Source organism: Fukomys damarensis, unplaced genomic scaffold (assembly GCF_012274545.1).
Source record: "Fukomys damarensis isolate Sample0158 unplaced genomic scaffold, DMR_v1.0_HiC HiC_scaffold_4, whole genome shotgun sequence".
Taxonomy (NCBI): domain Eukaryota; kingdom Metazoa; phylum Chordata; class Mammalia; order Rodentia; family Bathyergidae; genus Fukomys; species Fukomys damarensis.
Genome location: NW_022900916.1, coordinates 31,514,689 through 31,527,226, shown reverse-complemented (window position 1 = coordinate 31,527,226; position 12,538 = coordinate 31,514,689). Strand labels below are relative to the sequence as shown.

The 12,538-nt window shown below is 35.0% G+C and overlaps 1 protein-coding gene and 1 non-coding gene across 2 annotated transcripts in view; both read right to left on the bottom strand.

The window, feature by feature from the left end:
* Gars1 (glycyl-tRNA synthetase 1) overlaps nucleotides 1-12,538 on the bottom strand; it is a 38,785-nt gene that overhangs the window by 12,897 nt on the left and 13,350 nt on the right. Inside the window, exons 7-9 of the mRNA XM_010628366.1 lie at nucleotides 8,069-8,214; nucleotides 5,724-5,873; nucleotides 959-1,121 (exon numbers count right to left, since the gene is read on the bottom strand). Coding sequence (XP_010626668.1) covers nucleotides 959-1,121; nucleotides 5,724-5,873; nucleotides 8,069-8,214 — 459 coding nt within the window. The remainder of the gene's footprint in view (nucleotides 1-958; nucleotides 1,122-5,723; nucleotides 5,874-8,068; nucleotides 8,215-12,538) is intronic.
* On the bottom strand, nucleotides 6,970-7,111 carry LOC117284216. Its single transcript, XR_004515298.1, has one exon. It is a non-coding gene; the product is annotated as a U4 spliceosomal RNA (small nuclear RNA).

Sequence of the window (12,538 nt, the reverse complement as noted above, 5' to 3'; positions counted from 1 at the left end):
AAGGTCAGCCTCAACTACAAAATGAAACCTTGTCTCAAAGACAGAAAACACAAAAACAAAAACAGAATAATTTCAAGCACCCAGAATGTGATCTTGATTATTTTTAAAGAGGTTAATGTTAAGCTAACAACAAATAATGGAAGGATCATAGAGATCATCTATAAAATGGTAACCTCTCCTTGAATACTTTTAGGGCCAGGACACTCACTGTTGCCCAGGCAACTCATTCCACTGCTATGCAGCAGCTACTGTTAGGAAGTTTTCACTCACTCATTTCTCAGGAAAATATCTGCAGAAAGTCTGTTACACGCAAGGCCTCAGCCCAACTGCTATGAGTAACACAAGAGGTTAGAATCCTGTGGGTTTGCATTCCCTGAGTTAAATTCTCTTTTCCTCAGAGTTGTACAGACTGTTAAAAATTGGATCAATGAGGCAGTTCAAATCAAGATCTAATTTTCAAGTGCTCTGCTAAATATTTCTTTCATGTTTAGCTCAATAATTGAGAAAATGAGATGTTCATAAGTTTTCTCACTATGATAATATTGTATTATAAATTCTGTATAAAAACAAATATCATATAGGGGTTAGGGCTGAAGCTCAGTGGGTAAAGCAGTTGCCTAGCATACATAAGGCCCTGGGGCTTAAGCCCTAACACTGCAAAAAAACAAACTACAAAGTAATCCACTATATAAAAAACCATTTGACTGCTAAAATATTTTGTCATCCAGTACACAGAGAACTAAGTGTTGCAAGCCTTGAATGGGCACAATCTAAATTAAGTCCTCTAGAGCCAGGTGCAGCTCACCTGTAATCCCAGCACACTGGAGCCTGAGGCAAAAGGATTGCAATGAGTTTGAGGCCAGCCTGGGCTACACAGTGAGTTGAAGGCCAGTCTGAACTATATAGCAAGGCCCTGTCTCAAAATTTAAAAAGCAAATTAAATCCTCTGGAATCTTACCTGTTCAACAGCATCCCCTAGGCGCATTTTCCCAGCAGATTGCCCACTGACCTGGGCTTTTGCTGAATACAAATAAAGGCAGATGTCTGCTACATTCTGGAACTTGGGATGGTCTTTCTCTTTGGGATCTACAAAGTGCTCAATTTCTGCCATTGTAAATTCTCTGAAAGTAAAAACACGAGAGAAAAATCTGTATATGTAACAATAAAAATAAGTGCAGCCCTATTTTCTTTCTTTTTTTTTTTTTGGTTTTTTGAGACAGGGTATCACTATGTAGTTTGGACTGCTCTGGAACTCACTGTGTAGCCCAGGCTGGTCTCGAACTCACAGTGATTCTCCTGCCTCAGCCTCCTGAGTGCTGGGATTACAGGCGTGTGCCACCACACACGGCTAATACTGCCCTATTTTCAACTGCATTCTACAGTGATAGAGACCTCAAACTACAGAAATCACTTATCACTAAATAGAAAATTGTTTCCTAAGTGAACAACTAAAACATTTTGGATTAGGTTTGTCTGGGAGGTTGCCATTGTTTAAACATTAATAACTGGCCGAGTGTATAGCTCAGTGGAAGAGTGCATACTTAGCATACATAAGACCCTGGGTTCAATCCCCAGAAGGGATAACATAATATATAACTTTATAGGTCAATATTTAAAATAACCAAAAACTTTTCACAAATATTAATTCCTTGTATCTAGTGACATCACTTATAACTGAAAATAATTTTTACAAAGCAGATTAATACAGCTTTTAAAATTAGAAAAACATACCATACACACATACAGAAAAAAGATACTGAATAATGAGATTCAAATAAAATAGTTTTCTCTAAAGCAAGAGTAAGTCTTTACAAATATTCACTAAATGAAGCAACTGTTAATTATTTTTAAAAGAATGGGAAATTTAAAATGTAGTGAAATGGTACTTTCATTTTTATAGCAATGTGATTTCTTCTTTTTTACTGATCTAAACAAATAAATGATCAATTATGGCACCATATGTTTCTTCAGAGTAAGAGCTTCTCAAATAAAGTGTTATTCAAGGCAAAGAACATGAGGCGTGAACTAAACAAGCCAACATCAAGCTCACTGTAAAATGATGAAATAAATATGTACACAGAAATGATTTCCCAAAGAGAGTTACTGAATAGCAGTTTAATAGTTAGTGTATGGGAGGGAGGATTTTAAACTAATTTTATGAGTCAAAATCACATCTCTCCTTAAAAAAAAAGAAAAAAAAATCACATTTACTGGTAAACTTTTATGATTATCTCAGATGTTTTAGAAGCAATGTAAAATTGCTTAAATGATCCTAAAAATACATGAAATACATTTCAAAAGTTTTAATTTTTAAATTTTATTATAATCACTTCTCAGCCTTTTGGCTAAGATCAAGTGTAATTTTTAAATTTTATTTTTCAGTAGTATTCCTTATTGGGAACTACAGCACTCATGTCTTAACTGTCTTTCAACACTGTTAAACCTGCACACACAGAAAAGTGAGATATAGTATTTGTCCTCATTCAGCTTGTATCAAGGCTCATGGGAAGCAACATTACAAGGAAGGACAGATGTTAACATCCCTAACCAGAACCCCAAGAAAGGTGCTGCCAAAGTTTTCCCTCTGTTCTACAGAGAATCTGTGACTTTAGCTACTAATAGTATGCTTGAGGTTTGCTGAGATCTTAAGTATTCCTGAGGTAGGATAACAGAAAAGTAGAAAGGAGATAAGGAAATTTGTAATATTAAAATTGTACCTCTTAAAAAAAAACCTTCAACTTTAGGACAAAGTCAAGCTTTTTTTTGTCCTTGAAAAATACCTAAGGGACTTAAAGCCAATACGCCTGCACACTGGGCTCTGGATCTGTGCTTTTCACTTGTAGGCTGTACTCCCTCCTACAAACCCCCTTCCTCATGAAGCACACTATTAAGAGAAAAGCACAGGGCCGGAGATTTAGCTCAGTGGTTCCAATGCCTGCTTCACAAGTGCAAGGACCCAAGTTTGATCCCCGGTACCAAAAAAAAAAAAAAGAAAGAGAGAGAAAAGAGAGAGAACAGCACAACTCAGCTACAAACACTAGTACCTGTAAATGGTTTGCATTTTAACAGAGTCCACCAAATGTGTAAACCCAACAGACAGTAGAATACACACCCTAGTTAACTTATCGTGGGACACTACTGAGCCCCATAAAAATAGCGCTCAGGGCACCTCTCTCCCTTTTGAGGGCCTGCACTCTATTTCTTTGAGTGTACATTTTAAAATTCTACCTAATAAATCCTATGACCCTTACTGACAGTGTCTTGAAGAAATCTGTGAAGCTACAACCTTTTCCCTGGGGGGATGAGTCAAGGGTCTCCAGCTCTGCTTTGGAGACTTCTGTGGACTTGTTCTGGTAATATTCTCACCATCCAAAAAAAAAACAAAATAGAAAAAGGTCATGATGTGAGGCGATGGGTATGTTAATTAACTTGCCAGTGGTACCATTCACAAACAAGAGGCAAGAATCAATACTAACACTGGTTTGATCCGCTCTGCCTCTTATGTTTGAATTTAGAGCCTTTACCTGGAACTGTGGAGAACTAAATTACATACGGGTCAGGAAGACACACCAGTCAAAGATTTTTTTTTTAAAAGTTGTATTTATGGGATAAAAAGTAATGTTATAATTTTCAATACAATATGGAATGACTGAGTTAATAAACCAATCCATTATTACAAATATTAATATTTTATGAGAACATTTGAGATGTTGATACTTTCTTAGCAATACTGAAATGTGCAGTATGCAATGAGCTATATTCACATCTAAAAACAATAATCACTCATTCTTCCTAGCTTTCCAAGGCTTTGTACCTCCTTATTATCATCTCCTCACTCCCCCACCCCCAGTATCCAGTAACCATACTACTCTCGGCCTCTATGAGTTCAACTGTTTTAGATTTCAAAGATTAAACATTTTAAAAGCTTCATGAGCAATCTAGTAACACTAAACTAAGGGAATTACAAGTATACAAAGACGACTCACCTCATGATGCTCACCAAGAAGAAGCTGTACTGTTAACAGACTAAGCCTAGCCCTACATGGGGATGCTGACTCGTCAAGCAGTGAGTGAACTCTTGGTCAGGAACTCACAAAGTACAAAATGGGCCAAATCCAGACAGGACACTCTGAAGTGAAAATGACCAACAGCTGGCAAGCTCTCTAACTATTCCATCAGTTAATCCTTGGGATCACTCCAGCTCTCAGACTGCCTTACTTCTTATTACTTTTGTAATCTTCCATTTAACGCAAATCCTCTCCAGAACACTGGCTTAGACAGCGGCAGTCTTACCCACCTTCCTAAGTATTGGGAAAGTATGCTTGCCAGACACTGCTGGACTAAGAAAAACCAAAAGACAAAAAGAGAAACAAAAAACAAACCCCAAACAATGAGAAATAAGACTCATATCTGACCCACTCCTTTCCTGTACTGAGGATTGAACACAAAGCTTCACCCATATGAGGCAAGCTCTCTACTGATGAGATATATTCCTAGCTTTATCCTGTGCTGTCCTATCCTCTCCTCTCCATCTATCCAATCCTGTCCTGTCCTATCCCATCCTATCCTAAGAAAAGGTCTTGCTAGCTTACCCAGTTTGGCTTCAAACTTATTATCTTTCTAACCCTCAGCCTTCTGACTAGCCGGAGTTGCAACTGTTTTTATTGTTATAATACCTAGTTAAAGTTTCTAATTATCTCTTCTTTCTACATGAAAGTCCAAGAGAGACCCTATACATGTTTCATCTAGGTTGTACATATCTTCACTCTATGAAGTCTCCCTCCTAAAACACAAGCCTTAAAGCGACCACAGTGTGCTCACAGTGTTATGGCCAGTGTGGTCATAAGGCGGGGGAGTTTTCTCAGAGGGCACCATGAGACTAACAAGATCAGACAGGTGCTGAGTGCTTTGTTCTGGAGTCAGTGGCTGAGATATACCATGAATGAAGTCTGTAATTACAGCAAGTAAAACAAGAGAAGAAATGGGTGTGATGCTGCAGCTGAGACAACACTTAGGCTAGGAGCCTAAGAAAGTTAACCACAGTTAACCAGACAAGCTATTTTTATACAGAATGTGTCACTCTAAGATGAGATCAGAAAGTAAATGTACAGAAATAACAAAAAGCTTGTCATGAATAATTAAGTCATGTTTCTGAAGAAAAATATAACTAAAGAATGCCAGTATGTCTTCCCACACATCTCTGGACTCCTCAGACAAAAGCATGATATTATTAGATTGAGGGCAAGTAAACTACAGGAGACAGGGTAAGCTTGCTAGCTGGCCCCTCAGTCATAAAGGTCCCTATATATCAGGGGATTGTTTCCTGGTTGCTGAAACACTTTCCAGCAATGCTGTATGCCTGGACATGTGGTATGACCCTTCATCATAACCATCACCCCTCCCACACTTACATACATCACCATGGCCAGAACCACCCGAGTTCAGACAATCAGGATCTTAGCATTCTCAAAACATGATGAACGAGACAAAAAGATAATTTTGATGCAAGTCTTCAGTTTAAGGTATTTCTCATCCCTTCTTGCTTCCCCTTCAAGTTCACCTCTGTCACTCAAAACTGCCAGTCACCTCTGAAGTGACATTAGATTATAAATGTAAAACAGAAAGAACACAGAGAAGATTTTAAAAAATCCATAATCAGAGTTAAAGGAATATTGTTTCAAAATAGCAAGCTTTCATTTCCAATTCAATGACAAGGGCAATACCTGACTCGGATCAGCCCAGACCGAGGAGAGATCTCATTTCTAAAAGAATTTCCAATCTGGGCAGCAGCAAAAGGCAACTTCCCTTGGTTAAATTCCAAAAGTCGTTTAAAATTCAGGAAAATCCCCTGTGCAGTTTCTGGTCTCAAATACCTATAAATTTAAGTAAATGAGTCTGTTATAAAGAAAGAAATTCTGTTTTCTAAAAAATTAAATTTTACATACAAATCTTAAAAGTCCCAAATATATCATTTTTACAACACAGTTACATAGGCCTACAATGAAATGATAGAAACAAGATACTTTCTTCAGTATCCAATACTCTCATAACACATACTGGAAAGTAGATTAGCTACTTCAGTGGTAAAACATCCCCTTACTCAGATGCCCCTAAAACCTCTGCTGTCCTCTTGAGAACTCATTTAAATAAAGGCAGATGAATTTCAGTTACTTCTGAAAATAAGGTCCATGCATGATTACCCACATATTAAAACATGATGATAAGGTCAAGATGAAGCCAGTACGGGTTAAGGCTTAACATCAGAGCTCATTTTCATTCACAATCGTCCCAGAACAGGTAACTATCCATGTTTTGTCTATCATTTTATCCTTTGAGTATTTTATATTTTCAGCCAGAAGCTTCTGTATTTCTTTGTATTTTAAAGGTATAGCCAAACAATAATAATTGTTATATAGATTATCTGCTCCTCAGTTTCACAGAAAATATTCTACACAAAATATCCACTAAGAAAGTATTCCTAATGGCCTACTTCAAATTATTTTACTAAAATAACTTTGAAATCAAAGAAGGAAGAAAGCCCTAAAATTTTACCATCTTCTCACTCTAACAGACCACCTCTTCCATTTTTTTGTGGTCCCTTCCAGATTTCATTCAAATATATTTTGTATAAGCTATACTTTGTACACATATTTATAAGTTGAATATATAAATTATGAATTAGTTCTTATACTTACTTTATACTTTGTCATGTTCTTAATAATTGTAAATTTTTCTCATATTTAACAGTGGCACAGCATTACACTAAAATGGTCTACTTTTTAATAATTTGTTTAGCTACTCTCAAATTAATGGATAAGTAGGTTATTTCTATTTTCTATTCATATACTTTTTATAAGTATAGTTTCCTTTCCTTTTGAATTGTGCCCTTAGATAAACTGCCAGGAATGAAATGTGTGAGTCAGAAGTTATGTCACATTTTATGATTTTCCATATGTACCATCAAAATAAAAGGCTCACTGATGGCCTCTTTGCACAACTATCCCAAACTCAACCTGAAGTCTTACTGAAACAATTGGGAAGAGTTTTCAATTAGCAATAACTGCGCCTCAGATAAACCTCATTGACTATGATACAGCCACTGTGTAAAACTGTCTTATGATAATATGATACATTTTTCACAATTAGTTTTTAATTATTTTTTAGTTCCTATTCCAGGAAACATTAATCTATCTAGTTTCCTCTAGCAAATACTCTTACCCTAAAACAAGACGATAAAAAAAATCTGACACTATGAAGTAGAACATTGACTATGTCTTTTAACATTAAACAAGGAATCTGGCAAGGCAGCTTGTAAATCCAATCTTACTATAAACTGCCCGAGTGTGCTTTGATCTATGAAAACCACATCTTTCAAATTAATAGACTATACCTATGCTTTCCAATATCATAATCACATGTCTATTTAAATTAATTAAAATGAAATAAATTTAAAAAGTGAATTCTTCAGAACTTTACTTTAATAACTAAATAGTTACAAGTCACTAGTAGCTACCACGTAGGACAGATTTTATTTATTTGATTCTTGTTTTTGTTTTTTTGAGACAGGGTCTTGCTGTGTAGTTCAGGCTGGTCTTCAACTCACTATGTAGCCCAGGCTGGCCCTGAATTGAGATCCACCTGCTTCAGTCTTGAGTGCTGGGATTACAGGAGTGAGCCATCACGCTTGGCAGACAGCACATTACAGAACACCTTCATCACTGCAGACAGTTCTACTGTACAATATAGACTAAATGGTTTCTAAGGTATACTTCAACAATAAGTTCAATAATATTAAAAAATCACTCAACTGTCCCTTCTGCTCTATGCAGCTATAATTAGAAGACATAATGATCATAGACATTTATACTTATTTTACCAAAAAAAAGCATTTACACTAAAAAGATTATACTCATAAGAAATTAAAATAAAACTTAAGACTACGTCATTACTTCTAACACATTCATTTGCACTTTCAGTACATCACTTTTCAAAACTTTTTCACAGCATTAATGTTACAAGCAATTTTAATAACTATTATATAGGTAGAAAAACAGTAAGGGATACAGACCCTGGCATGTTTCCTCCAGGCCCAATGAAGGTCTTGAACATTAAGTTAAAAGGTACTGGAGGTGACAGATCATTCCCAGTACTTGGGGATTTTACATTATAGTTCACAAAAAGATCCCCAAGTTCTTGCTGTCCATAGTTATCAAGCTAAAGAAAATGAAAGGAAAATTAGTATAAAAGGGGGGGCAACATAAGATAAAGTATTATATATAATTCTATCATTCATTGATATAACACACACAAAAATTCAATGTCAGGTTTAACATAACCTTCAGGGTATCAACATTTAAAACCGCAACTAGTTTACCACTTTGTATTTCCCAAGACAGAAATGTTAAAACCTTTCTGGAACTAACCTAACAACACTCACACATCTGCCATTTCACAATGAAAAATAAAGGAAGATATCTCGTGTAATTAGTTGTAGGTCAGCAAGAATCTGAAACCATATACTTAAGTCACTTTTCAGAGTTGAGTGTCAACACTGAATAAATTTAAGAGGTACATTTCTGTGCCTAGTATCTACGCATGCAACTTCCTTTCCCACCAGATAGTAAGCTCCTTAAAGGTAGAAACTGCACCCTATTAATCTCTGCATTTTCCAGAGTCTTATATACTCTATAAATTGATGATCAATGACAAATCTTGTAAAATGATGTATGAGCTCCAGTTTAAGAATTTCAAATAACTATGATAAACTATCTAATAGTAAAAAAATACTTAAAACTTTTTTAAAGTCTCCCAATAGAAACAAAGTATCTCAAAAAATCATATCATCACCATATGAAACAAAGCTCTGAGAAAGACCTGGGTATATCTCCAGGACTATCATTTATGGGTCATGTGACTCAAGATTAAGTTCTGACCTAATCTCTGTGAGCTTCTTTACTTACTTGTTAAATGGGGACAAAGTATCTACCCCATTAAGAAGGGATACTATAAAGATCACATAAAATAAAGTACTTAGCACAGGACCTTGCACGTAGTACCTATTTGATCTTTGCTTCTGTTGTAAAATCGAAAGGCATTTTTACTCCACAAATAGTCAACTCACATTAAACACATGTTCTAAATGTAAATGAATAATTTAAAAAATTAAGTCTTCTAATTCTAAGACTCTATTTCTATGGACTTTACAGGGAGAATTCACAAAATACTGTATGTCATTACAGAATCAATACGGAATCTGTTCCAGTGGCCTTCAAGATATGAATACCATAAAAATAACTGTTCTCCCTGCTTAAGGAGTAAGTCAGAGTCTGATGAACACCTGTTTTTCAGGCAATTTGAGAAATACAATGCTTTTCAATAAAAGAAATGAAAACAGAAACCAGAATCTGAGAATACAGAGAGAAATCAAAACCTCTAGGAAGGAGAATCTGGAAATATCTAACAAAATTACATTTGCATTTTTGGCTCAGGAATCTCATATCAAGGAACCTAACTCAAAGATAAAATAGCAAAAGCATGAAAGAAATATGCACAAGATTTTCGATGCAGCACTGTCTGCAAAAGTAAAACTGAAAAGACGAAAAATTACACAAATGTCCATCAATGAAGAAATGGTGATATAAACTACAGGCACACAATGAAGAATTATGTAGCTATAAAATGGAATAAAGAACAGGTTTACATGCTGCTACGGAGACCCCTCTGTAATATTTTGTTATGTAAAAAAAACCATGGTAGAGAAAAGTATATGGAATTCTATCATGCACCTAAAAAAAGGCTTTATATAATGTGTATAAAATATATATTATTATATTAATATGCTATATTATATTAATAATTATATTAACATATTGCTATATATTATATATACACTTATGGGATCAGAGGAAACAGGTACAGACACTAGTTCTACTTAACTATACTTTCCTTTTTAAATTTAATTTTGGGCCAGGCATGGGGGCGCACACCTGTAATCCCAGCACAAGGGAGGCTGAGAGAGGAGGATAGCTGTGAGTTCAAGACCAGCCTGGACTACATAGTGAGTTCCAGGTCAGTCTCAACTACGTAGTGAGACCCTGTCTCAAAAAAAAAAACCCAAAAAATAAAAAAATAAAAAAATTTTAATTTTGGAGTTATGAAAATGACATAATTATAAACAAATTTTTAAATTTGTTTTAAAAAAACTGAAAGTAAAACAAAACACATGCACATATCTAGCTGATGACCTAACTACAGAAAAAATTCAAGTGATTTTAAATAAGATCACTGTATGACTGTACACTGCTGGCATATCCCTTTGGAAAATAAAGAACAAAAATAATTTTTCAGTTATTTTCAATATTTATATTGTTGGTGATATTAGGATTTTTATTCTGATACAATTACTGTGTTGGTATTGCAGAAAACTGGAATTTAATGTGGGTTAAGGAAGAGATTTTAAATCAATAAAGTAAAAATACCATAAACTTAAAGCAAAATAGTAATATTAATTCAGGATAATTATACCTTTAAAAAATATCAATTCTCTAGCTCAGTCCACTGAAGAGTTCTAGAACCAAAGTCCACTGATAAGGACCAGAGCTCTTTGGAGGAATAGCTGATCCCATGTCGGAAAAGGGCAATATACAAGCTGAGCCTGCGATTGTTTTGTCATGACAAAAAAGCAAGGAAGTTATCAAAGACTACTAGAACTCCATAAAAGGATTCAGCAGGCAACTCCTGAGAGCCAAAGACTGGACAATTTAACCATCAATAAGGTAATAATCGCAGCTGACTGAAAAAGATCAAATGTTTTAATCTACATGTTTATTAACAAAGAAGGGAAGAAAAGAGGGTAAGGCAGGCAGAGTCTTAATATGCAATCAACAAATTAGCCAAAACAAGACTGGATCAAGCATACGTTCTTCACTTTTCTTCACAAATGGTTCCTCACATAAATCCAATAGTAACTACAGCAAGTTTTCCCATTTTCTGTTTTTCCAAAGCAATAGAAGTATGACAAAATCATTTCAGACCCCTGATCAATTAATGGATCTAGACAATAGTCATCACATACAGAAGTACAAAACACCAATTATTTCTTGTCACATATACTTGGTCAAGCCTCTAAAGCTACTACAGAAACAGGTGAAGATGTTTAACATCATTATCACAATATAATCTACCCAGAGAACATGAACAGTGACGAATATATGATGATGCAAAAATTATTAACATTTCCCAAGGTATAAGCATTATGCTCCACTTTTAAAAAAATTTGTACACATATGTGTATACATATATATGTATAGACACACATATATAATAAAATATTTAGATATGGTAAAATGTTTAAAACCTGTAAAAAAAATCAGGACAAAGCCAGGAAAGATTCAAAAAATATGAAAAGATTTGATAACACTGAAGCAGGGTAATGAGTACACAAGTGTTTATAATATTTTTCTACTTTTATGTTTTAAAGTTTTCATTTTAGTCTTCATTTTAAAAATTTAAAAAAGAGTTTACAAACTAGTTAATTCAAATGGGTTGGCAAAAATGGACAGAGGAAAAAAACGAGAATTAACTCTGAGTTATTAAATCCACCTACACAGAAAAATTATTCTTATCACAGAAGGTGAGCCAGCGCCTTTTAAAGAAACTATCATGCTTCAGAGCCAGAAAGGAGTCACCAGCATGATGAGATACAGCAAGCACCACTATGTGCTTAGACAACAGATGGGCTTATAGCGGAGTCTACTGCAGCCATTTCCAACACTACACCATCCCTGGGTCCCTCACTTATCACTGAGGATTACACTGACAGCTGTATATTTACTTTCCTAAACACAAAACAGAAAGCCAGTGCTCAAACTATAAATTATGACTCATCAAATCAAGTAGTTCTGAATTCTAACAATTTACTTGGAAATGAATGAAACCATTACAATCAAAGACAATTGAAGATATATACACACAAAACTTTAGTAAGCCTGAAATTCTGAATAGGAAACAGAATGATTTATGGGAAATTAGAGGCATCTTTAACATTTCTAATACAGCTCAAGATTGGAAAAATGAAAAAAAAAATGAATGTGTGGCTATAACAGCATCAAAACACACGGAGTGAATTTCTAAACCATGAGCTTCAAGCAAGGGATTAAATATACTTCACAGTGATCAAAACAAATTGGCAGATGATTCTTAGCCAGATTAAGAAAGATTCCAATTTAAATGAAGAAAATAATTCCTCAGCTAATGTTGGAAACCTAGACATCATAGGGAAAATTTAGCATGTTCAAAAACAATTAGGGCATCAGGGGAAAAGTATCCAGTAATTCCCAGGAGAAAATAAGCAAAATGTTAGAAGCCCTATATTCAGTTTCAAATATATCAATGTAAAAAAGAAAACAACACTAAAATTAAGAGGTGAGCCTCAGTGGACTTCATGATTAAACATGATACTGAAGATACATGGGTTATGGAAATGCAACACCTGACGAGGTGAGAAACCAGATATGTATGTGGGGGGGGGGGTTGTGTG